A 22,802-nucleotide genomic window follows, 5' to 3' on the forward strand; every position below is an offset into this window, starting at 1 on the left:
TTTCAGTCTTTATGCTAAGCTAGGCTAACACAATCTCGGCACCAGGTCTTTAACTCAGTGGTATCGAACCTGTCCTCGCACTGAAGCAAATACACATATTTCCAAGTGTTTGAAACTTTTCTTTAGTTCCCCGCTTTGTCAAAACATTTGATCTCCTGCTGAGTAATTGGGTTAATTTTTAGACAATATTCTGATCCTTTTTTGTTACAATTTAATATAAATGCTCAAATAATATGATTGTGTCTCGAGCAGCTTTACCCCAGGTAATAATAAATCAGTTTTATAGTAACCATAATTCAAAAAACTTCCGCTCCAATTTGAATTGGATTTTGGGCGTAAGTGCAGGAGTTTATGCAGCAGAACCTCTTTATAGATTCATCTCTTGTAGTTTTGTGGTTCCTCTGGCAGTGAAAGGACCCACATTGTATATTATTTTCCTGCACGTGTAATTCTTCACCACTTGAGAGCTTCCTCTTCTAATGCTCCCCCTCCTCATTCTCGCCTTCATCTTATTTTCTATCAGGTTCTGCGCTATAACTCCTGTCCTTCATCCTCTGATTTCTCCTTAACTTTTTTGCATTTCTTACTCATTTCAGTACATTTTATTCGTATAGCCCAATGTCACATATCAGAAATGTGCCTTCAGAGGCTTGTAGAGCTTATGACTCCCTTTTATCATAATACCCTCACTTAGGATAAGGAAAACTCATTAACAAAAAAACCTATAAAGAGAAAAGTTAAACGCCCACAGAGAGAACTGAGGACGGAATTCTTTTTTTTAACATAATTATCTCTATATTTAAATTAAAGTGAAGACAAACCAATGACAAAAACCTATACATATAATGTAAGAAAAAATAAAGTTTTATGAAATAGCTATATCGTAACCCACACAATGTCCTCTCCACCATGTACCATTGAAAGAGACAGACTGCCTACACACATTACAAGAAGAAACAAAAGGAAATCATTTTACACACAGGAGAATGAAACAAACACAGGGAGAGGAGGGTACACAGCTGTGCTTGTGGGACACAAACAAAACATAGGATTATTATTCAGTAAGTATCAGAAAGTAAATATTATCCTGTCTATACCAACTAGACTTTAAATTATACATCAAGGCTGAGAATTACCCCCCAGCTAGACAATGAAAGAACAAGCAATTCATTTAAAGTTCATGTAAAGGATTTTAAGATTGCTTTTAAAGACTTCAATAGAATCCGACTGTCCAAAATCAGTTTGGAGATTATTCCAGGGTAATCGGACAATTTATTTTGAACTCTGGGAACAGGAGTCTTCTATAATCTGCCCTGATAGCTAAGAGTCCTCCTTGGAATATGAGGTTAATCAAACGGGTGCAAAAGGGCATGTCCGTTTAAAAAAATGTGTAAAAAATGTGAAGCTCTAAGTCTGAAGGTTTGTCAAAACGTGTCAAATATGGTTGAATGTTCCCGTTTGTGTTAGCATATATGTAGCATTCTGACCTATTTGCAGATGTTCAGCACATGGCAGGCCTCCCAAAAACACATTACAAAAATCCAGCCTGAATAGAAAATGATTTTAGCTATTTTGAATAGGTTAAAAGAACACAATATTGGTGAAGTTTGATTTGCAGATCACAAGAAAGTGTGAAATTCAAATATGACACTAAGAATCATGGCTGTAAGATGAAGGAATGTTACACACATGTCTTGATTTACTGTGACTTTCCCTCCATTTTTACAAGGCTTTCACCCTGTTTTTGTGTCATAGGCACACGACTTTACAGCCTTAATAAAACCATTTTTTTTATATGGTCTGGCTCAAACCGTGTCCGAACCAGAAGATCAAATGATTACTTTATAGCAGGGGTCGGCAACAGGCGGACCGCGGTCCGGATCCGGACCCAAACGCCGACCAATACGGACCCGGACCTATAATCAATACATTAATAGGGAATTTCAATTTTGACGGGGCGATTATATTTTAACCGCGGCCGACAGGGGGCGAAAGAGAGGAGTGAGCGAAGAGAATAATTAGCGATACAGGGAGAGGAGAGGAGAGGAGAGTGAACAGGCGTGTTAGCGGCAGACAGGGAGAGACAAATATTTACACATGGCGCTCTCCATGAAGAGGAAAGTGGACAGTGAGAACAGAGCTTTTAACCCTGAGTGGACGGACTCATTCATGTTCATCTGGGAGCACAGAGCCAGTGTGTCTCATTTGTTCAGAGACCGTGGCGCTCATTAAAAGTGCCAAAATGCCACTATGAGACAAAACACAAAGTGTTTGACCAAACATTCCCTCTCAAGTCAGAACTGAGCTCACAAAAAATAAATATCATTCCAGCGCAGGCTAACCGAGGCTAACCAATGAGCACCTGCATGTGTGTATGAGAATGGCACTGACACCATTTCAGCCCAGATTTAAACTCCTGGCAGGACAAGCTCCAGCTCAATTCTCGCACTGAACAGAACAAAGTGAGTGAGGGACTGCAATATAAGAGGGAAAGAAAGAGAAACTTTAAAACTGTTCAATTGTTATGATGTGTAAAGACTGATATTGTTCTATAATTGTCTGAAACTGTTAAGTCATGATGTGAAATGGGTAACAAAGAGAAACTCAAGCTGCTGCTACACTTTATTTTATTTATCTAAAATTAAGCACTTTTAAGATGCACACATTTTCAAAAGCTATTTTATTTATTTTCTCTATTTTATTTGTAAATGCAGCCCGAGAGGAACATTACACATAGCCACAGTATTTACTGTATATCTGTATAGTTCAATGTTAATTTACAATAAATATTGTTGTTTTTGAATTGTGCTTTCTTTATTTGATTGGCAGTCAGTTGTTGATTACATGCAGACGTTGATAAAGCTACAGGCTACTTCAATATATATCACACTAATTCATAAAGCAACTTAGACATTTTGATGTTCCGGACCTTTGCATGGGGACATTTTCTCTAACTGGACCTCGTTGAATTTTAGTTGAATACCCCTGCTTTATAGTGTACATTTAATACTTGCTACTCTGAATTTGACCCATATATGGTTGTATTTTATTCGGCTCAGGATACACACTCGTATTCAGACCTTCACAACATTCGGTAAGGTTGTGACCTTCTGTAAAAAAGGAAGAGATGCAGACATGCCTGTACATAAATGTGCTTTAAAGTTGTGCAGACAGGGTGGCCCAAACCGCGGCCTTTCCACGACCTAACGCTCATAAAACAAGAGGATAAGACTCTTGTCAGCCAGCACAAATACAAATAAATCTTCTATTAAAACCACTCTGCTGGTGGGGACGCCTCACCCGATGTCTTCCTTTGGACCTTGCTTTAGTGATTCTGGGCTGTAAAGTTTGAATACTATAGGCAATTCAATATAAATGCTAGGTAAAACATTAAGTGTGTATGTATTTTATATTTATACTCTATGTCCCACTACATTGGAAGACCTCGCCTTCATCTTTCGTATTTTTCATTATTGCAAATATATGGGAAAAACATCAAGCAATATTTTAGAGGAGTGGTTTCAAATTGACAAGCTGGTCCACCTTCAAGGTCAGCCGGCCTTAATTGGGCCTAAGCAGTTGTTGTCACTATCTTAGGAGCTAACCTCCTTCACATTAATATGCAGGTTGCCAGCTAGATATACATATAGTCATTCAAATGCACAAACACACTCTCTCTGTCTCTGAAACTTTCTCTCTTAGCGAACTTGGAGTTACTCCCACATTCTAAGAACCAAGTTTTTCCTTAAAAGGAGTTTGTGATTTGCGTAAAACACAGTTAATAAAGCCTCTTGCCAAATAAAATAATTAGAGTCCTTGAAGCTTTGGCCCTATGCGTGGAATCAAATAAGGCTTTCACAGAAACCTTGACTTTCACATTCATTGAATTGATCATTGTACTCTCAATATTCTTCTCATATCGTTGAGATGCTACTGTACATTGTTGCAGATGCATGGCCAGCTTTGTCAAATGCACATACTGTGTTTACAACAAACTGTTAAACACTCTGTTTATCTGCATGTTATAATGTATAAGGAATTAGCCTATATAGTTTGTAGTATAACTGCTTTAACTCTACTAGAGGAAGGTATTTTTTAAACTGATGACTAAATAACTGAATTATTTCTAGAAGTTTGGAAACAAAACCAGTGAATGGGATTTTGTGTGGCCATTATTTATTTGTGATGGTTGTGATCAGAGATGGGGTCGTTACTAAATAAAAGTAATATATTACATATTACTTTTTTAAAAAAAAGTAATATATTACACTACTTCGTTACTCTCTACATAAAGTAACTCGTTACTTTATTCGTTACTTTGCTCGTTACTTTACTCGCAGGGCCGGCCCGCGCCTACCTACAGGCAGATCACGCAGACTGCGGCGCACCTACAGTGTAAAAGCGCCACAGTTTTGCCTCTGCGAGACTCCACTTGCACCCCCAATTACTATTGCATTAAGGAAGACATTTTTACTAGGGCCGGGACTCGATTACAAAAATTAATCTAATTAATTAGAGGCTTTGTAATTAATTAATCGAAATTAATCGCATTTTTAATCACATATAAATATTTGACCTGAGAACAGTGAGAAGCAATTTTTTTCACATGGATTTTAGTATACCATTAGGTGCATTCACACCGCAGTACTTTTCCCACAAAGGTTCATGAGAACTTAGTTCATGAGAACTCTTTGAACCTGGGGGTGGATTAGGCAAATGAAGCCGCTGACGTCACTTCTTCTTCTTCTGCTTTGGGTTACTGGCAGGCCGCAAACCACTTCACGGCGTATACTGCCCGCCCAAAGTCCCCGGCCGGAAGTCCCCGGAGTTGGGGACTGGCTTCAGTAGAAGCTGCTGGGAGTCCCAGCAGCTTCTACTGAAGCCTTCCGAGTAAATCGCCAGAACGCCGACACCTCCTCATCTCCACCGCTCCCATGTTTTATTTTGTGTTGCCATAAGTTAGTCTCTCTGCGTTTCTGCGCTGGGCTAATGCTAATAATGCTAATGCGAGGATATGGCGACAATGGCGGCTTCACAAAACTTTTTGGGAGTTTTACGGGGCGTGGTTTGCAATCCGCCCAGCCAATCAGACATATAGCTCTCTTCTCACAAGAGAGCCGTACGAAAGTCCCTGCTCTCTAGCAGGGACTTTCGTGGGGTGAACTAATTTTAGTACCGGCTCTTTTTGGTGTGAACGCGATAAAAGAGGCTAACGTCCACGCTAGCTGCTATATGTTTTGCATTGAGGTGATACTTGAGGCTTGATGTGCTGCGGTGATATGCGAATTCCTTTTTGCATAATTTGCACACAACCGTGCTCTTATCGACGCTTCCATCCGTCCGTTTTTTAAAACAACATTTCCCACTGTTGTTCACTGTGGTTTGTTGTTGTCTGAAGTCATGAACGTTAGTTGGTGCTCCAGTATAATCGGTACGCCTGAAACTCATCCAGTGAGAAACGTTCCGCGGTGCAAAAATAAGTGCGATTAAAATGCGTTAATTTTTTTAACGCGTTAATTTTTGTGAAATTAATTAATCTTAATTAACGCGTTAAAGTCCCGGCCCTAATTTTTACATTACATTACATTGCATTTAGCTGACGCTTTTATCCAAAGCGACTTACAATAAGTGCGTTCGACCAACAAAATACAACTTGAAGAAAACAGAATCATATAAGTCAGGTTTCATAGAGCAAAAACATTTCAAGTGCTACTCAACTGGCTATAGATAAGCCAGTCCTTTATTAGTATAAAAGTGCTTCGTTAATAGTTCTATCGCTCGAAGTGGAGTCGAAAGAGATGAGTTTTCAGTTTGCGCCGGAAGATGTGCAAGCTATCTGCCGTCCTGATGTCGATGGGGAGCTCATTCCACCATCCTGGAGCCAGGACAGCAAACCCACGTGTTTTCGCCGTTGGGAACTTGGGTCCCCCTCGCAGCGAGGGGGCGCAACGAGTCGTTTGGCTGATGCAGAGCGTAGTGCATGCGCTGGGGTGTACGGTTTAACCATGTCCTGGATGTAGGAAGGGCCAGATCCACTCGCAGCATGGTAAGTAAGTACCAGTGTCTTGAAGTGGATTCTAGCAGTTACCGGAAGCCAGTGAAGGGAGCGGAGGAGCGGAGTAGTGTGGGAAAATTTAGGAAGGTTGAAGACCAGACGAGCCGCTGCATTCTGGATGAGCTGCAGAGGTCGGATGGCACATGCAGGTAGACCAGCCAGGAGGGAGTTGCAGTAGTCTAGGCGTGAGATGACGAGAGCCTGGACCAGAACCTGAGTCGCTTTCTGTGTCAGCTGGGGACGTATCTTCCTGATGTTGTAGACATAACACAAGTCTTTCTTTTTATATGCTCTAAAATAGGCTACCAGCCACACAACAAGCTAACAGTCTGTGAAACGTCAAGACACTAATTAATTAAACCAGTTCAAGACGCATTATTCTTATCATTCTTTATGAGCGCAGTAACGGTAAGGTATCTAATTACTTATTTATTTAGAATTCCATAACTTAGTAACAGAGATGGTCAAACTAAAGTGGTAGAGACATGCAGAATTCCTACAATGAAGCGGGGCATTGAACTGTTCACCCGTGAGAGGGCGATCAACAAAAGAGAGCGAGCGGCCCCGTTGAGGGAGTTTACAGATGAAAAGACTCAGCCATGTTTATGCAGCACTGCACGTGGAGATGTGGTCTCGCAAGTCGCGCAGATTACATAGGCCTACATGTATATAAACCGATATAAACCTGCGGCGGAAACCCCTCTTGTCTGTCAGTGAGTGTGATTATTTTATAAAAGTAACGAAGTAACGCGTGTCGGGGCAATGTTAGTAACGGCCCCTACACACGGCGGCGTGCGTTACCGCTTGGCGGTGGGCGTGTCTGAAGCTTGGGGATTTTTTACGAACAACGCGACCAACAACCAATCACATGAATGTCCTGCCCCGGACATACAAAGCAAAGCATTCATGCTACATCCATGCTGGCTAAATATACTGTCTATGCTTGCTAGCTGTCCATTCAAACGAAGTACACTGGATATAAACTCCCCAAAAAGGCGAAAACCTACCAGTGTCACCCACTGTCTCTGCCACCTCCTCCCATGCCTGGCTCCTCCGGTTTGTATCCCTGTATGTAAAGAGGGACTGGTCATATAGTACCGCCACGATCTTTTTCTCCTCCATTTTTTGACATATGGGAAATAACTGCGGTCTGGCTCTCCCAACATACACGCGGTTTGATTGGCTAGCGCTTGGAATGTCAGATTTGCATACGCGGGATTTGATTGGCTGACTTCTCCGTCGAGGCGGCAAAAGTAGAACATTGCTCTACTTTTGCAGCGAGCTCCGTTACCGTCGGAAAAGTAATATTATTACAGTAACGCGTTAGTTTGTACCGCGTTACACCAAACTCTGGTCGTGATCATGTGCCATTCAAACTAGATCTATAAAAAGAAAGTCTTTGGGATGAGCCTTGTAATCATGACCTGCTAGCAAAATGAAAGATTTAAAGTGTTATATAAAATACATCAGCTACATTTTTATTGGTAATGTCACCTGCGAAGCTTTTAAGAAATCCTGACTTTCTGTTGGTCACTCACTAAAGTCAAATGCGTTGCTTGAACTTTTTGATTTAAATAAACCAGTGAGCTTAAGACTGGACCGTCATCCTGTCGCACTTCCTGTGATTCATCCTCTCGCGTCCCTCCATGGCCTGCTAATTGCTCGTAAAAAGTCTTTATAGGCAAAGTAACAAGGTTTTAAATTTCGGCTCAATCTTTACTGGGCTGGGGAAATTTCACAGACTGCTCAGTTCTAATCAGATGAACTGCTTAGTTTACTGCTCACTGAAGGGCACAGTGTATTATAGTATACATTATGATGATGTGCTTCGGAGAAGGCAAAGGGGGTAAACAATTTGGGAGGTTTTAAAGCATATCAGGCAAGGCTGAGTATATCAAAAGGGACCAAAGGATAAGTGTGCTGTGATCTAGCATTTAAACCCTGTTCATTTTTGTTTTAAAATATATTATTTATCAGCTAAAGATCTGCCTTTAGGTTAGATATGTATTTATCTTGAGTTGGATAGCTCTGTGTAGTTCTACCATCTGTTAAGACAAGAAACAGCAGACAAAGTGACAGTGGAGCAGAATTGCATTACCTCAAGACTAAATATTAAAACTGTATGCTCAGACATGATAATTGATGATGATGCAAAACCCCCAATTTTAGGTTGTGACCTTTTATATTTGGTCAATGCCAGTGAATAAATCTATCTTTGTACGATAAAGAAAACATGACATTTGCCATCCCCACCTTCAACCAGCTTTTGCTTTGCAACTGTTTTGGCAATGCACCCTTGCATTGGATGCGAGTCCATACAGTAGGTACAGAATTATATTATTATAATGGGAAAAAAAAAATGTTCTCACTGTGCTTCCTTAAATGCAATCTTAAATGAAGGTGTTATGTGGTTTAAGTTCTAATATAGTCTGACTTTATGTACTGTTTTCTAGCACAAACGTCATTAACTCATGTTATTCTGTTGTGTATTCCAGGTCAGTATCAGGTGTGGATGTGGACCCCGATCTGGTACACATGGAAATGCAAGATACGAGTGGAGGTACCGTGATTATGCATATGCACATATAGTGGTGGTTTATTTATTCATGACACTTTTAGGGCCTGGCCACACTATCACAGTGATATCTAAAACATTTTTAATGGAATTCCAACAATTTATGGATTTGCTGACCGAGGAAATGTATGGTACTTTCACAAAGCTATATTAAATGTGATTAACTTTTTCACAGAACGTCATAACTGACCAATTGCAATTACATATGAATCACAAGAAGCTAACAAGTAGTGATCAAGTTTCACTCCGCTGCGTTTCTGTGAAAAAAAACAACTAATTGGCTGTTTTCCTCCCAATATAAAATATACCTATTTTTAAATTGGATCCATTAACTTCCTCCAAAAAAAAATGCTAATGATATTTTTTCCAAAAACGTCCATGTTTGCTAGCTTGCAGTATTCTTATTTGCCTGAGTTGACTCATCGCTACATTAGTTGGCATTTTACTGACACCTAGTGTAACAAGGACTAGGTGTTATATCTCCATTATGAAAATATATTTTGCAATCCATACCTACTTGTTTGGATATTTTGGAGGTTATTTTGATTTTCTTTCACATATTTACTCTCTCTGCATCAAGGTAGCACAAATCTTACTATAGCCTGCCGTGTGAATGCAGGGAATAGAAGAGTGGAACTCTTGACCTTGCTGTGGGTGGGGTGTTTGTGGACAGTTGGTCAATGGGGGGCTAATGGGTAAATTAAGGAGGGGTTTCATAGGTCGCTGGGGAAGAAAAAGCTAATCTGGATTATGGTATCAGTAAAGTGAGAGACACGCAGGTTAGTGCTTGAATACAAAATAAACAAAGGATATATATACCTCCATAAACCTCTCTAGAAACACGCAAAACATTTCCTAAATCCTTCGAGGAGAGAAACTGATTTTGACCAGCTCACAGAAAGCTGCCAGCAATAAGAGAGCTGTCAGCCGAACAACGCTGTTTCTGTGGATGGTAAACTGGAGAGGCTGTCTGTGGGCCAGCTGCCCAGTAACGAGGGCTCTTTCTGGGGCAAGGGAGCATCACATGGTCCCCCCCTCCTCCTCTTCCTCCAAATTCTCCTTCCTTTTCCCTGGCCTTGCTTCCATACCAATGTACATAGCTACTCAAGAGGGACTAGAGTGATCAGGCATGCTGAACCACTCCAGTCACCCTGTGCCCCCCCCCCCCGTCACATGTGGCATCTCCAAGGTTAAACGTTGTCAAGCATCAAAGAAGGACACGGAGTCACCAAGGGAAGAGGAAGCGAGGACCGGTGGATGAGAGGAAAGGGAATCAAGAGAAATGGCAGTGGTCGATTGATGAATGAGCTTTGAGTATAGGGAGTGTGACAGGGTGTGTGTAAGTGTCAGTTATTAAGGGGGCGTGATGTGCAGGAAAGCGTGAGTGGACTTTGTTCATGCGCTGGTAAACACAAGCATGTAGGTTTTGCAAAGACAGACAGTGACTTACATGTGTAAATATATGTGTGTGTGCTTAGTTTATGCGTTCCCAGGTGTGCGAGGACAGCAACTAGTATAAAGAAGCGTATGTTCCACAAGCTGGAATTGAACACTTAGCCCAATATAATGGTTTTCTAATGAGTCCTCTGCTGTATACTTCTTTGAGTAAACGTCCTGGCAGTTCAATAAATTAGCAAGTCCATTTGTTGCAACAAACACCTCTTTAACAAAGAGAATAGTACAGCAAAAAAAGAACAAATAGATTTTCTAAAAGGTCGTTCTTGGAAGTCTGTTTTTATTCTCTGGTACTTATGCTGTCACATAGATATATAGAATAAAGATGCTAATGGTAGGAGCGTAGGGCCCCCAGAAGTGAGGTGGGTCTCTTTCTTTAGCAGCTCAAAGAACAACAAACAGCTGTTTGAGGTAACAAAAAGTGCCTTTCATAAGCAACGATAAAAATATGTATTGATCAACAATTCCAAAACACGAAAATCAATAAAAAAATGTTAGGATATTAAATAGTTTGGCACTTTTTCTAACGTCTTTCTACACTTAATGTATTTATTGACGAATAGAAAGTAAAACAAGCAAATCTTTACCAGCAATTACTAATAATTACCTCACTGAAATAAGCAACAAGGGTCGAATATTGATGGAAACTATTCTTGTCATACATAACTGATTTTAAAACACAAAACAAAACAATGAAGTTGTACTCAACATAGTTTTACTCTTTATTACCTGTTTCCAATTGAATGCAAACTAAATATGTTCATTCGTACCAGTTGCCTCGAGGAATTCTATAGATTGTTCCTCAGCAATTGTTTCATCATTACAACAATAGTCCAGTTTTTATTTTTGATGCTATGGAATGGAGACTAAATCCCTATAGTTTGCAAGTAAAGGTTTGCATGCATGCATTCAATTCAAGGTCAAAACATCATTCAAAACTGTGTGTGTGTGTGTGTGTGTGTGTGTGTGTGTGTGTGTGTGTGTGTGTGTGTGTGTGTGTGTGTGTGTGTGTGTGTGTGTGTGTGTGTGTGTGTGTGTGTGTGTGTGTGTGTGTGTGTGTGTGTGTTGTGTGTTGTGTGTGTGTGTGTGTGTGTGTGTGTGTGTGTGTGTGTGTGTGTGTGTGTGTGTGTGTGTGTGTGTGTGTGGTGTGTGTGTGTGGTGTGTGTGTGTGTGTGTGTGTGTGTGTGTGTGTGTGTGTGTGTGTGTGTGTGTGTGGACATTTTGCCAGCTTGCCACCTCTGGGAGGAGAGTAATAGCTGAATTTCAGGAGGCAGTGTTGCTGATGCAGCTGCTAGTTGAAATTCAATAGCGGGTGAGCTTTGCAACCAGGCCTAACCTCGCTGTGTGTCTGCGAGGATAATCCCTCCTGGCCATTTGGTTCTACAACGGCGATGTGTCTATTGGGAAGCTGTCATATCTTAAATAGTCTGAAAAATGACGTCTTACTTTTTCTATTCACATAGTCTTCTCTCCCTCCCTGTGTGTTGGTCTGTGGCCATGGTTTATGGCTTTAGGTGTATACATTAAAATGGGATGGACTGCATTTATAAAGCTCCTTCCCAGTCTTTGTGACCCCTCAGAGCGCTTTCACATACAAGTCAGCGTTCACCCATTCACACACACACATTCATACACCTTAGGCCAGGGGTGCCCAACCAGTCGATCGCGATCGACCGGTCGATCGCGGGGAGATTCCCAGTCGATCGCGAGATGTGTCTAAAAATAGAACAACAATATTCTGTTTTATCGTTAATGTCCTGTAACATAATCTTCCTGTGCCAGAATAATGCACTTGAACGCATCAAAGCTTTGTGATTGGCCGGCGTGACCCCATGTGTCGGGGCGTGGCTGGTGGGCAGTGCACTAGTTCGCTAACGTTGTCCGTGTCAACAGGAGTGACAGTCCGCACACACACAAGACCGCAATTATGGCAGAAGCAAAACATATATAATTTTCACTCCGAGTGGGAGGATGATTATGTTTGTATCTATTCTAATTCAAAGTCCATCTGTCTCATCTGCAATGCGAGCGTGGCTTTATCGAAGAAGGGTAATTTAGGAGCGGCATTTCAAAACAGTGCACAAACGCTACGAGACGGAATTCCCTCCTAATTCTGCCCTACGCTCCCAAAAGGGGAGGGGCCTGAAAGGACAGCAGGGGAGGGACCTGAAAGGACAGCAGTCCATTTTCACCAGGCCCAACAACAAGAGCAAGGCTGCTACCAGAGCATCTTATCGTGTCAGTCACGTTCTTGCGAAACACATGAAGTCTTTCAAAGACGGCGAAGTTGTGAAAGAAGCATTCCTGGAGGCTGCGACGCGCTTTTTGGGGGACAGTAAAAATAACAGCAGCATTTCAACAGGTTTTTGATATAATAAAAACTCAAGTTAGATACCGTTATTAATCAGCTGTAAGTTTTAGTTTGTTTGAACTTATTCATTATAATTATTGTACAAAATGGTATAAGAATGCAAACTTAAATTGATTATAGTCATCAATTCAGGTTAAGAAACTAGTGTTGCTTGCATCCTATTTTAAAGGCATTTCTTTTTATACTCTACTAAAATGCAACAAAAAAAGGGTTTGATTTTATTAATTTTGTCTTTTTTATTGCACTTTGACAGCAGATTCCTGTGTAGCTTCAGATCTGAGTTGTCTTATTAGTAAGCCTCATTTATACTTTTGAAGCAACACTATTTCTATATAATGGCAAAGAAAGGGTTCAGAGTCTTTTCTTTTTTCCCTGTGTCACATGTGGCTGCACTGTTCAATGTTTCTTGAAAACATTACCCACTGTAGTGACGTGTGAATAAACTCCAACTCTGTTTCAACAACACTGTTGTGTAACTTCAGTTAAATACTTGTATGTGTGTAGATTAGAAAGAGGTAAGATAAAGGATCTGCATTATTTTATGAAGTATTAATCGTACAAAGGTCAGTTTTATACAAGTAGAAGTGTGTATTTACCTGGTAGTAGGCTGTCAGTAATGGCTACGCCTCTCGATTTGGACTGATAGATCTCGGCAGACTGGCAACTTTAAAAGTAGCTCTCGGTTCAAAAAAGGTTGGGCACCCCTGCCTTAGGCCATGCCATCGGGAGCAATTTGGGATTAAGTATCTTGCCCAAGGGCACATCGACATGTTGGCTCAAGGGGCTCGGGATTGAACCACCGACCTTGTGATTTGACAACAACAGTCTGTCTCCTGAGCCACAGCCGCCCGTATATTTGAGCTGTGAATAGATACAAATATTTTATTATTCAATAGTTGAATGATTGCACATTTAATCACTAATTAATCATGTTTTTATTTGTTCAAAATGTACCTTAAAAGTACTTATTTGTCCCTTAAACATTACTCTTATCAAAATGTTATGGCAACATTTATGAAAGTGTGTTTTTATTGTTGATGTTGTTGTGTTTTGTTGTCAAATGCTAAGAATTACCCATTGTTGTAAACACCTTTGTTTCACATCTTACTAACAGTAACTAAGTCTGTTTGTCCTGTCTGTTTCTGCAGGTTACCTTTATGTTACCTGTCTCATCCAGAACTGCTCTGACAAAATGGTGACGGCTCAGTTTCTCGGCAAAATTGACCACAACTCTCTTCTGGTGCAGGACGACTACATCTTTGTCAAGGTAAGCACCTCCACATCGGGGAGGGGACGGAGCAAGTGGTGTGCTAAAGAACTCTATTATTGATACGGAAATGGTATTCGTGCACTTTTTATATCCCACATATTTGTTTTATCCTGAGTTTAGAGATGTGTTCATGCAGCAGCTCCTGGGGTAAACCTGTCGAGAAAAGTTTCAGGAAAATCATATTGAAAACATTTAAATGTTTAAAATAATAAATATTCGACTTTCTTTAAATGTAATAAAACACAGAGCAGATACACAATAGAAACAGCATATTCGTAGACTCTAACTGGCTCCCAAAATCGGCACAACATTTTCTATTTTGTTGCCACTTTACCTGAGGGTTTATTCATTTATTTTATCATTCCAATTTTGCGTTATATGCCAATCAATGAAAAAAAACATTTATTTTGTGTTTGATAAGTATTCTATTCTATAGTATAAATATTTAATTATTTTCTGAATCAACTTTTTCCCATTTACAGACAATATTGATATATCTTCTAATGCTTAGAGAGTTAACAGTCTTTCTATGACAGTTGTTTCATGCAGTGTTTTCCTTCTCTCTGTTCCCATTCGGTACATTCCCTGTATGTCAAACATTTAGGTAGGATTAGGGTTGTATAGAATGTGACTGATGAAATGTACACAGGGCTTTTAGCTGATGCTAATTTGCAGTATTTTCCCTGGTTATGTTTTTATGTTCACCAGCTAGCCTTAAACTGTGCCTCTATACGCTATGTATTATTAAAACAGCTGCAGTTGCTGGAGAAAAATGTTGATGAGTTGTTAATATGCAGACAGTACAACCAAAACAGAGGGACAACCATTTGTTTTAAATAGGAGAACTGATCTCCTTCGTGACTTCACTTCTGATTGAGGAAATTCTCACAGTATTTCCACAGTAGCCTCTAGGGTAAAACTGAACCGTAAGTCATTTTAGTGTTAGCAAGATTTCCCTTTTATTTTTCTTCTTTAACTTTCCACTTTTTGCCATCATAACAGATGGAAAAAGTTAAATATGCATTAAAGGAACTTAGCCCTCCTACTGTTTTGTGCCTTAAGCATTTAAGCACCGCATATGATCATATTTTATTGTGTAGGCGAGACAGTAACCCTTATGTTTCAAAATATCGCCATTACTTGATTAATAGTATAGTTTGGTACCTTTAAAACTGTCTGCCTGAAACCTGCTTCTCCCCTGTTATTTATAATCATTTAGCAATTGTGCCTATGTTCAATGTTTGCATGCACAATTTAGGCTGCAGCTGTCTGTCGGTGTGCCGTACAGTTGGCTTAAAATAGCTAATAATTGTTATTTGGGAGTGTGCGCATAATTAATCTTGCCTTGTCAATAATTGACTCACCATGCAGTACTCTACCAGAGGCTGAACGCTGAATACCATTTGCATTTGATATCAGCAGAATATATATGAGCTGGTATAGAGCAGAAGATGTAATGCAATGAAACTTGTCATATATTGGGATGAATGTTTTTGCATTTGTGCATGTATGTAAATGAATGTGTGTAAATGTGTATTCATGAGGAATACAACCCTCATTAGGACAAGATTGATTGGTCGTCTATCCTCCAGGGATTATCCATAGGATTATCCTTTTAGTACTTCCTGTGTTACTGATAAGATGTAGGACACATTTATGGACAGAGAAACATGACATCATTTCCACTAAGTATGACCTTATCACTTTACAATTCCAATTGTCTGAGAGAAAGAAATGCAGGCACTTCTCTGGGATTAAACATCTATTTATAACCAGTATTCCCTTAAAATCTGTCTTTTTTAAGACAATATAGTTTGACGTTAGAGAGCAATCTTTAGATGGTGTTTAAAAGTACTCCAGTGGATTAGTATTCCACCCCTATAAAACTTACAGGATATTATACAAATAAATCAGAGTTTATATTACATAACCTCTTGGATGCGCTACAGGTCCATCAAAACATCCTGCTTTGAAAAAAGTTCTGCGATATTGATTCTAAACTTCTTACCAATTTAGAATTGCACTTCTTTAACATGGTTGTACGATGGAGAGTTTTTAAAAAGCATAGAAATTGATTCAACAGAACAACAGATATGATCCATTTTATTGGATGGATTATATTATCTTGTCAAATGATTTGTGTTTGTTTTGCTAATGTAGCCTTGAGCCTCTAGTCTCCTCTTATAATAACCATTTACAGTATAATGTGCTATTACTTGATGACATGAATTTGGATGTATTTATGCAGGAAAAAGATAGCCCGTTTGAATTGAAATTCTTTCGAGTTCTTGTTTCCACACCAATTTATGCAACCGAACCTGCACCCTTGACAGAAATGCACATATATTTATATTTATACACATTTGCCAGGGCCTTAAGGTGATTATCAGATGTTGACGCAGTACAGAAAAAAAGCAGTCCGGGCTAAAAGTGCAGTGTTAGCCTTGGCTAATTCATGCTTACTCTGTAGAAGGTAATTTCTTAATGGCGTTTCCTTAAGGGGCTCATATTAAAAAGAACATTAAATCATTGTTTCATCAGTGTTCAGCATTTAACAAAAGCGCTGCCGGTCTGCTTCTTTAAAATAGAAATGATGGCTGTAATAACATCTCAAATCTGAACATACACGATCGAGAAAATGATATTCTGAAAGCGGGAGAGTAAAAGAAAAAGCTTTGAATACAAAGTTCTCCATCAGATTTTGAAATGTAAAAGTTTTAGCTCACTTTCCAAAGAGCCGAACAGCGACAGGAAGTGTGTTTCAGAAAGTGTAATGCATGCGTCTGAGCCCATCACTTGGGATATGATGCGTTCAACTCCTGTTTAAGTCACTGTCTCTTTCACCGAGCTAACGTAACGTAGCCTCGGCTGTTTGGGTATTCAAGCTCGGTGCCTGGTGAGCTTTTTCTGATCAGCCGGCTCAGGAAGGGAAGTGTTTGGTGGTAGTCGGGGGAGAGGAAAGGGATCGCATTACTCAGCCTTTTACCCACAGATCCCAGTTTGTGTAGTGTTTGCCAAGGTCTGTGCCGAGCGGGGGAGTTTGACTTTTCAGCACGGTGTGAGTCACCCACAGCATATGGTAAACTGTGCACCTTGACTCCACCGGCTGCACATTGCTGGATGTTGAATGCTTCGTTTTGTTTAGATGTATTTGTTCTCTCTCTTTCCTGAAAACATTACCTTAAAGTTTTACTTGAAATTGCATGTTCCAAAGCCTTGGACTCAGTCACTTATTTAAACACAAATACTGTATGTTTAATATCTGCTTCAATTAAAATATTAGTTTTTTAATTCTCTGTCTGCATGTCTTTTTTCCAGGTCACCACAGGGAATCGCACCAAGCACTATGTTTCCTATCGGCGCAACGAGTTTGTCCAGATGAGGTTCCCCAAGTATGCCTTGCCAAAGGTAAAGCACAACAAAGTTAATCTTCTGTCACTGCTTAACTAAACAAGTTTTACTATGGAATTATGGAGCTCTTATGGTATGGGAACAATGTACTCACTGCATCAATAAGCATGTGTATACTTCTCATAAACATTTACAGTATTTATCATTGAATTGTTGGCAAAGAAAGTATGACTCACAATGTATTGGACTGTTGTGGAGGTCGATGTCAATGTGGATTCAATAGGTGTATCATATGGTGTTGTACCTGATGCCCTAGTCTGAAATGATTTATCCAAAAAGGTCTAGTATTTTACAAATTATGTCAATCTGTTTATTCGAGAGAATGAAATTAGAAATCTTCACTTTTAGTTAGAGCTGTTTCTAACAATAGATACCTCTGTGAGGGGCGCTCACGCGTCTGTGTTGTGATGACAGTGTCTACACTGAACAAAAGAACACTGGTTATATATTCACTTGCAAGTCAAAATTAACTAGCCACGACCACAAACCCGCACTGTCCCTACTTCGATGAGAGTCGTAGACCTGTGTTGCATGTCATACCCCTCCCTCTTGCTCCGGTTTCCTGTCTAATAGCGGCGGACCGAAAAAATATCTTGACTTGCATAGTAAAGAATATGCTCTCTCGAAACAGTTACCCTCTCTAAAGTTTCACCGTTTAGTTCCAACTTTGATTTTACAAAGCTTCATATGCTCATACTGAAAGAGGACCAAGTGATGGGTTTGACTAGTTGCCCATAAAGAGTTTTATGTTTGACCTTAACATCTTCACTTAACTTTAACACGTTCCCAATCTACCAATACATGCAGTTGAACGTGAAATAATTTTCCCATCACTGAAACCAACTCTATAACCAATTATGTTCCACTTGGCTGTCGGTGTCAGATGTAAGTACCCAAGTGAATCCTGGTTCCTGGCCTGATACACGATAGCTCGCATAAAATATTCACCACTGAGGATCGATCCAGTCGCGTTCCGTCTCCCTGACATAGACAAAGACGATAAATGAGCTCCACTCCGATACAGTTCAAGGAACCTTCGCTGTCAGCGTCGGAGGCTCGAGGGGCCGTTTTCGTGTGGCACCTGCCTGAGTGCTATTGAGCTGCGCTGATTGAATGTATTTTTCAGCCTTAAACTAAGAGAAGACAATCAGTGCTATTGACACCCTGTCTGAGAGGACTGTGTGGATGATGTTTTCCACACATGCACTCTCCAGGAAATGTATATAATTACTTTAGCTCAATCCAACCACTTACAGAGATTTTATGCCTCAATTGTTGACTACTTCGGCTACAGTACTCAGTGATCCTCGAGGAAGGTGAGTGGGATTGAATTACACACACACACACACACACACACTTTATTTCTCTGTCCAACAACTGGAGACAATACAGATCAATTTCATTAGATGTGGCAGCTAGTCCGTGGAAGAAACCAGCTTCTGCATGAACTTGTGAATGTGTGTGTGTCTTGTATCCCTCTCCTTACATGTGTCCTCTTACTTGGGTGAGCAGATAGGTCACACGTTGCAAAGCTTTTAGGTTGAGCAACACAGACGGGGGACAGGGGAAAGAAATAGAGAAGGAAAAGAGGGATGGAGTGAGAGACGCATAGAGGAGAGGAAGGGAAAGTGTGTGTGTGTGAGAGAGGGACTGTTTCACCATGCATCATGTTTTTCCACTGTGAATAATTGAAAGGCTTGAGGATGAAAAATGCAGAGGCCATCAGAGAAAGCAGTTTGCCTCTGTCCTGTGAGACCTGACCTGAGTTATGGATTAACCACACACACACACACACACACACACGCACACACACACACACACACACATTCTCATGCAGGGACACATGCATACAGCTGGCATGGCTGCAAAATCACAGCCACTATTTTCCCTTGTTGTTCTATTGCCATCCTCTTCTGTTGTCTTTCACCCAGGATGCAATCACCTTCGTTTTCAAACAAGTGCAGGGGTTTCAGTGAGCCAGCTAAAATGTCCTACTCAAGTGATAAAAAAAAAAAGGCTAACGAAATGGCCATCAAAAACGGAGATTTCATATTAGCTGCTATGAGAGCTACAACCCAGCTTCCGGTTGTGGGCAAACTGTGTGCGCATCACTCTCACTCCTCAATGGTAATGTTTAGATGGATTTTAGGAACGTCCCCTCAATTCTATTGGCTCTAACGGTTCAAAAGAGGTGTCAATCATCAAAATTGACTGAGGGGGCCAGAGATATGGCAAATCCACCCAAATGACCCCATAAGTGTTTTTTCTTTTGCTAAATCTCTCTAAAAAGGTAAAATGTCACTTGTTTTGTATCAATCTTGATACAGGGTACTTATTATATGTTATAGTTTGGATTCCTAAAGCTTTTAGTCTACTATCCCATCATTCAAGGGTGGTTTTCACTATAAGAAAACAGGCTCAGGGCTTAACAGGTTAACACAACACAATTTGTTAAAAAGAAACACACAATGTTTTAAACCTGCAGTACTGTGCTGCAACATCGGTTCAAACCTTTCACTTGATGCTTTCTTTGATTGACCTTCACGCTCTGCTGTAGCAGCTCCAGTGTCTCCTTTCATTCTCGAGGGTACACCTACTAGACATTAGGGCTGTGCACCTTCAGTGGTCTCACGATTCGATTACGATTATCCTGTCTTCGATTCGACATCCCGATGCATAACAATGCGTTGCACCCTCAATTTTCTATACTACTGCACATGGCTTATTTTTCATCAATGATTACATGGAGTAAGATAAATATGAACTCCCTTTTTATTATTTAGAAAGTGCGTCAGAAATCAATAACATAAATGTCTTGACATTCAATTATAAACCAAAGTAAACCAATTGTATAGGTCTAGCCTCCCCATATCTGTGTGAAGTTGTTCCATCCTCAAAAACTAATACTTCTGCAGTCTAGCTGCAGCTTCTAGCAACGGCCTTCTGCTCAAAAAAGGACACTGAATGTCCTGAATGTGCCATCACAAACAAGACTTGAGTCTGAACACAGCAGACAACTGGAGTATTTACAACAGCATATAAAAACAACAATGTGGGTGCACACTTACATTCTCTGTCTTACTGTTACATAAATCCCATGATTGTAGGAGATTAAGTTAGCTTCATCATATCTCAATCAGTGATTAAGTGAATAATAAAGTTTCTATCAGGTTACTATCAGCCTGTCACTCATTATTTTCAAGGAGGGGCGGGGTTTGGAGGAACAGAGGAGACGGTGATCGCGGAAGCTTTCCTCCTGCCTTCACAAACTTTACACACGTATCGTCTGAAAATAGCAAGAGGACATTCATACTCTGCAATCCAAGATTTAATTAAATCCACCAAAAACCTGACATGACGACAACACGTGTTTTTCAAAATCATAAATCGATTTGTGTCTCTGAGCCGCAGCGACACGGACTGACTCAGAGCGGGTCATTCTGCTGTTGGTTCTGGACTGGTGCTTGTGTTGGTGGATAAAGCAGACTGCTCCGTGTTTGGTGTCGCTGTGCTGCTATCACTTCTGTTCCCTGATCTCTGCGTCACCGACCGATTTGATATTCGTGTGACAGAAAAAAAAAACTGTCATTGTCCAGCTGCGGCCGGAAGATCAGCAAGCAACGTTACTATGCAATATTCGTTTATGTTCTGTCCCTGCATCGATGCAGAATCGTCCGCATCACGATGCATCATAGAAACTATTAATTTCAACACCCCTACTAGACATGCTACTGTGTGTATACTTTACAGCTGACAAATCACATTGGTTATTTTCATTAAGTCTTCTGTTTCGTTTATACCTTTTATAAGTTACTGACAGTTTTGTCAAGAGTATCTGCACTCAGACAGTTTCCCTTTCCCCCTTCACCCTCTCATTATTTATCTATGTCTTTGCCTTTCTAATGTAGAGTTGTGAACACCATGCTGAGTTTAGGTCAACGGAAGTTTGACATAGATTCCCTTGGCTTGTGCAGCCTATATATCTCTGATATTTCACTCCCAGCAGTAGCTGTCTCTGGGGTGTCTCTGGCCCTGCTGCTCCTGACAGAGATGGATGGAAGATGTTTGTTTTAGAGGGCATTCAGTGATGCAGCACCGATAAGAGGAATGCTGGTAGAAATTTCAAGTCATGATTTCAGCTGGGGGGTAAAATACATGTGGCATTTTCGGTTGGGTGGCATTTTCAGAACACATAGCTAGGCATGCCAGATGCGGAGATTTCCCATGACCATTTGTCTTTCTCTTGCCCTTATCATGCAAAGTGTAGCTCCTTTAGCTATTGTGTAATGTAAAAGCCCTGGATAAATGCCACTGACTCCAGAAATGGACCAGATAATACTGGTGTCCAAGAGTTCAAACTACATTTTCAATTTGTTTTGCTCAGCAGTTTTTCCTTGTTGCCGGCATCGTCCAACAATCCTACGTCCAACGTCCTACAATTTGTACACTTTCACCGAACAGAGATGCTGAAATTGAGTTTCTGTTCATAGAACCTGATGATCGGTCATTTAAATACATATTGCCTTGAAAAATAAAGATATCTGTTCCTTGGATAATTTTTGGAAGCCGACCTGCATTGTATATCTTTTTGAGACCATATTGTACCAATGCAGCCCTTGACAGAGTGAAATAAAAACGAATACTCCTTTTGAAGATTCCTCATGGTACAAGTTTGATAAACTGCTTTAGACTCATATTAAATCATTCAAACAGTGTAACATAATGTGTAGCATATGATATGCCATAGTTTACAAATCTCTTGACAACTTCTTTGAATAAATTCCGTCTTTTCCCATCCCAACCAAATCCATCTTTTTTTGAAACGTCGTTTTACGGAGTGCCTCGCAAAGCTTCTTTCATCTGCCATTCATTATAATCCTGAGTATTGGGCTTATATATTTCAAAGAGACTAGTATAACATTCAAATCTGTTCAACATGTACTTTTAAGGTGCAAACTGTAAGCCTAGCAGCAAGCATTTAAAGAAAAATAAAATACATAGGCAGATGGGAACTGTAAGTGGTTGGGTTTTGTTGTAGCATCATTTCCTATTCAACTTTGATAGATTTTTAAAAAGTTTACCTTCATTAGGCAGAAGAATAAGATGTTGGGAGTAAGGGCTGAAACTGGTAGGCCATAGTGGCAGCCTGTAGCATCATGGGAGAATTTTCTTTTCAGCCTTCTTACTAGTTCTCTTGACATTTTTGGCCTTACATTATACAAAGAGGAAAGGTTTACGCCTATTTTGATGTTTTTAGTTTTGTGTTCCATGCAAAGTTAAGACTAGTTCTGAGAACGTTTTTGCCCCATGCCACAATAATAAATCTGTTACCTCTAATACTTGGCTTGGTTCTGTAGCTCTTCAGAAGTAAACTGAAAAGCTACCTTCCTTTTTTTTAAGTTGTTGCAGAATTGCCTTTCTGGTAACACAGATTCCTGGGTGAATTAGAAAACAGTATGTATGAAAATCATCTCACAATGTTCAACTCTTACACTGAGACATAACCATAAATCAAAATATGTTTAAGCTCTAGGGTTTTTTCTGGGCAAAACGGCAGTGTCAATGATCATAGACACTCTTTCTTGGGCACTTTCCAATGCGCTCTGATGGCTTTATTTTATTTATGGCTTTAAAATGTTATGTTAATGTAATCACTAATTTAGCG

At 40.1% G+C, this 22,802-nt stretch overlaps 1 protein-coding gene across 8 annotated transcripts in view; it reads left to right on the plus strand.

Annotated features, from left to right (window-relative positions):
- Window positions 1-22,802, plus strand: part of sorcs2 (sortilin-related VPS10 domain containing receptor 2) — a 277,213-nt gene that overhangs the window by 222,066 nt on the left and 32,345 nt on the right. For all 8 annotated transcript variants that reach the window (XM_034236374.1, XM_034236373.1, XM_034236377.1 and 5 more), the window contains 3 exons: window positions 8,551-8,615; window positions 13,605-13,723; window positions 17,045-17,134. In XM_034236374.1, coding sequence (XP_034092265.1) covers window positions 8,551-8,615; window positions 13,605-13,723; window positions 17,045-17,134 — 274 coding nt within the window. The remainder of the gene's footprint in view (window positions 1-8,550; window positions 8,616-13,604; window positions 13,724-17,044; window positions 17,135-22,802) is intronic.

Source organism: Gymnodraco acuticeps, unplaced genomic scaffold (assembly GCF_902827175.1).
Source record: "Gymnodraco acuticeps unplaced genomic scaffold, fGymAcu1.1, whole genome shotgun sequence".
In the NCBI taxonomy this organism is placed as follows: domain Eukaryota; kingdom Metazoa; phylum Chordata; class Actinopteri; order Perciformes; family Bathydraconidae; genus Gymnodraco; species Gymnodraco acuticeps.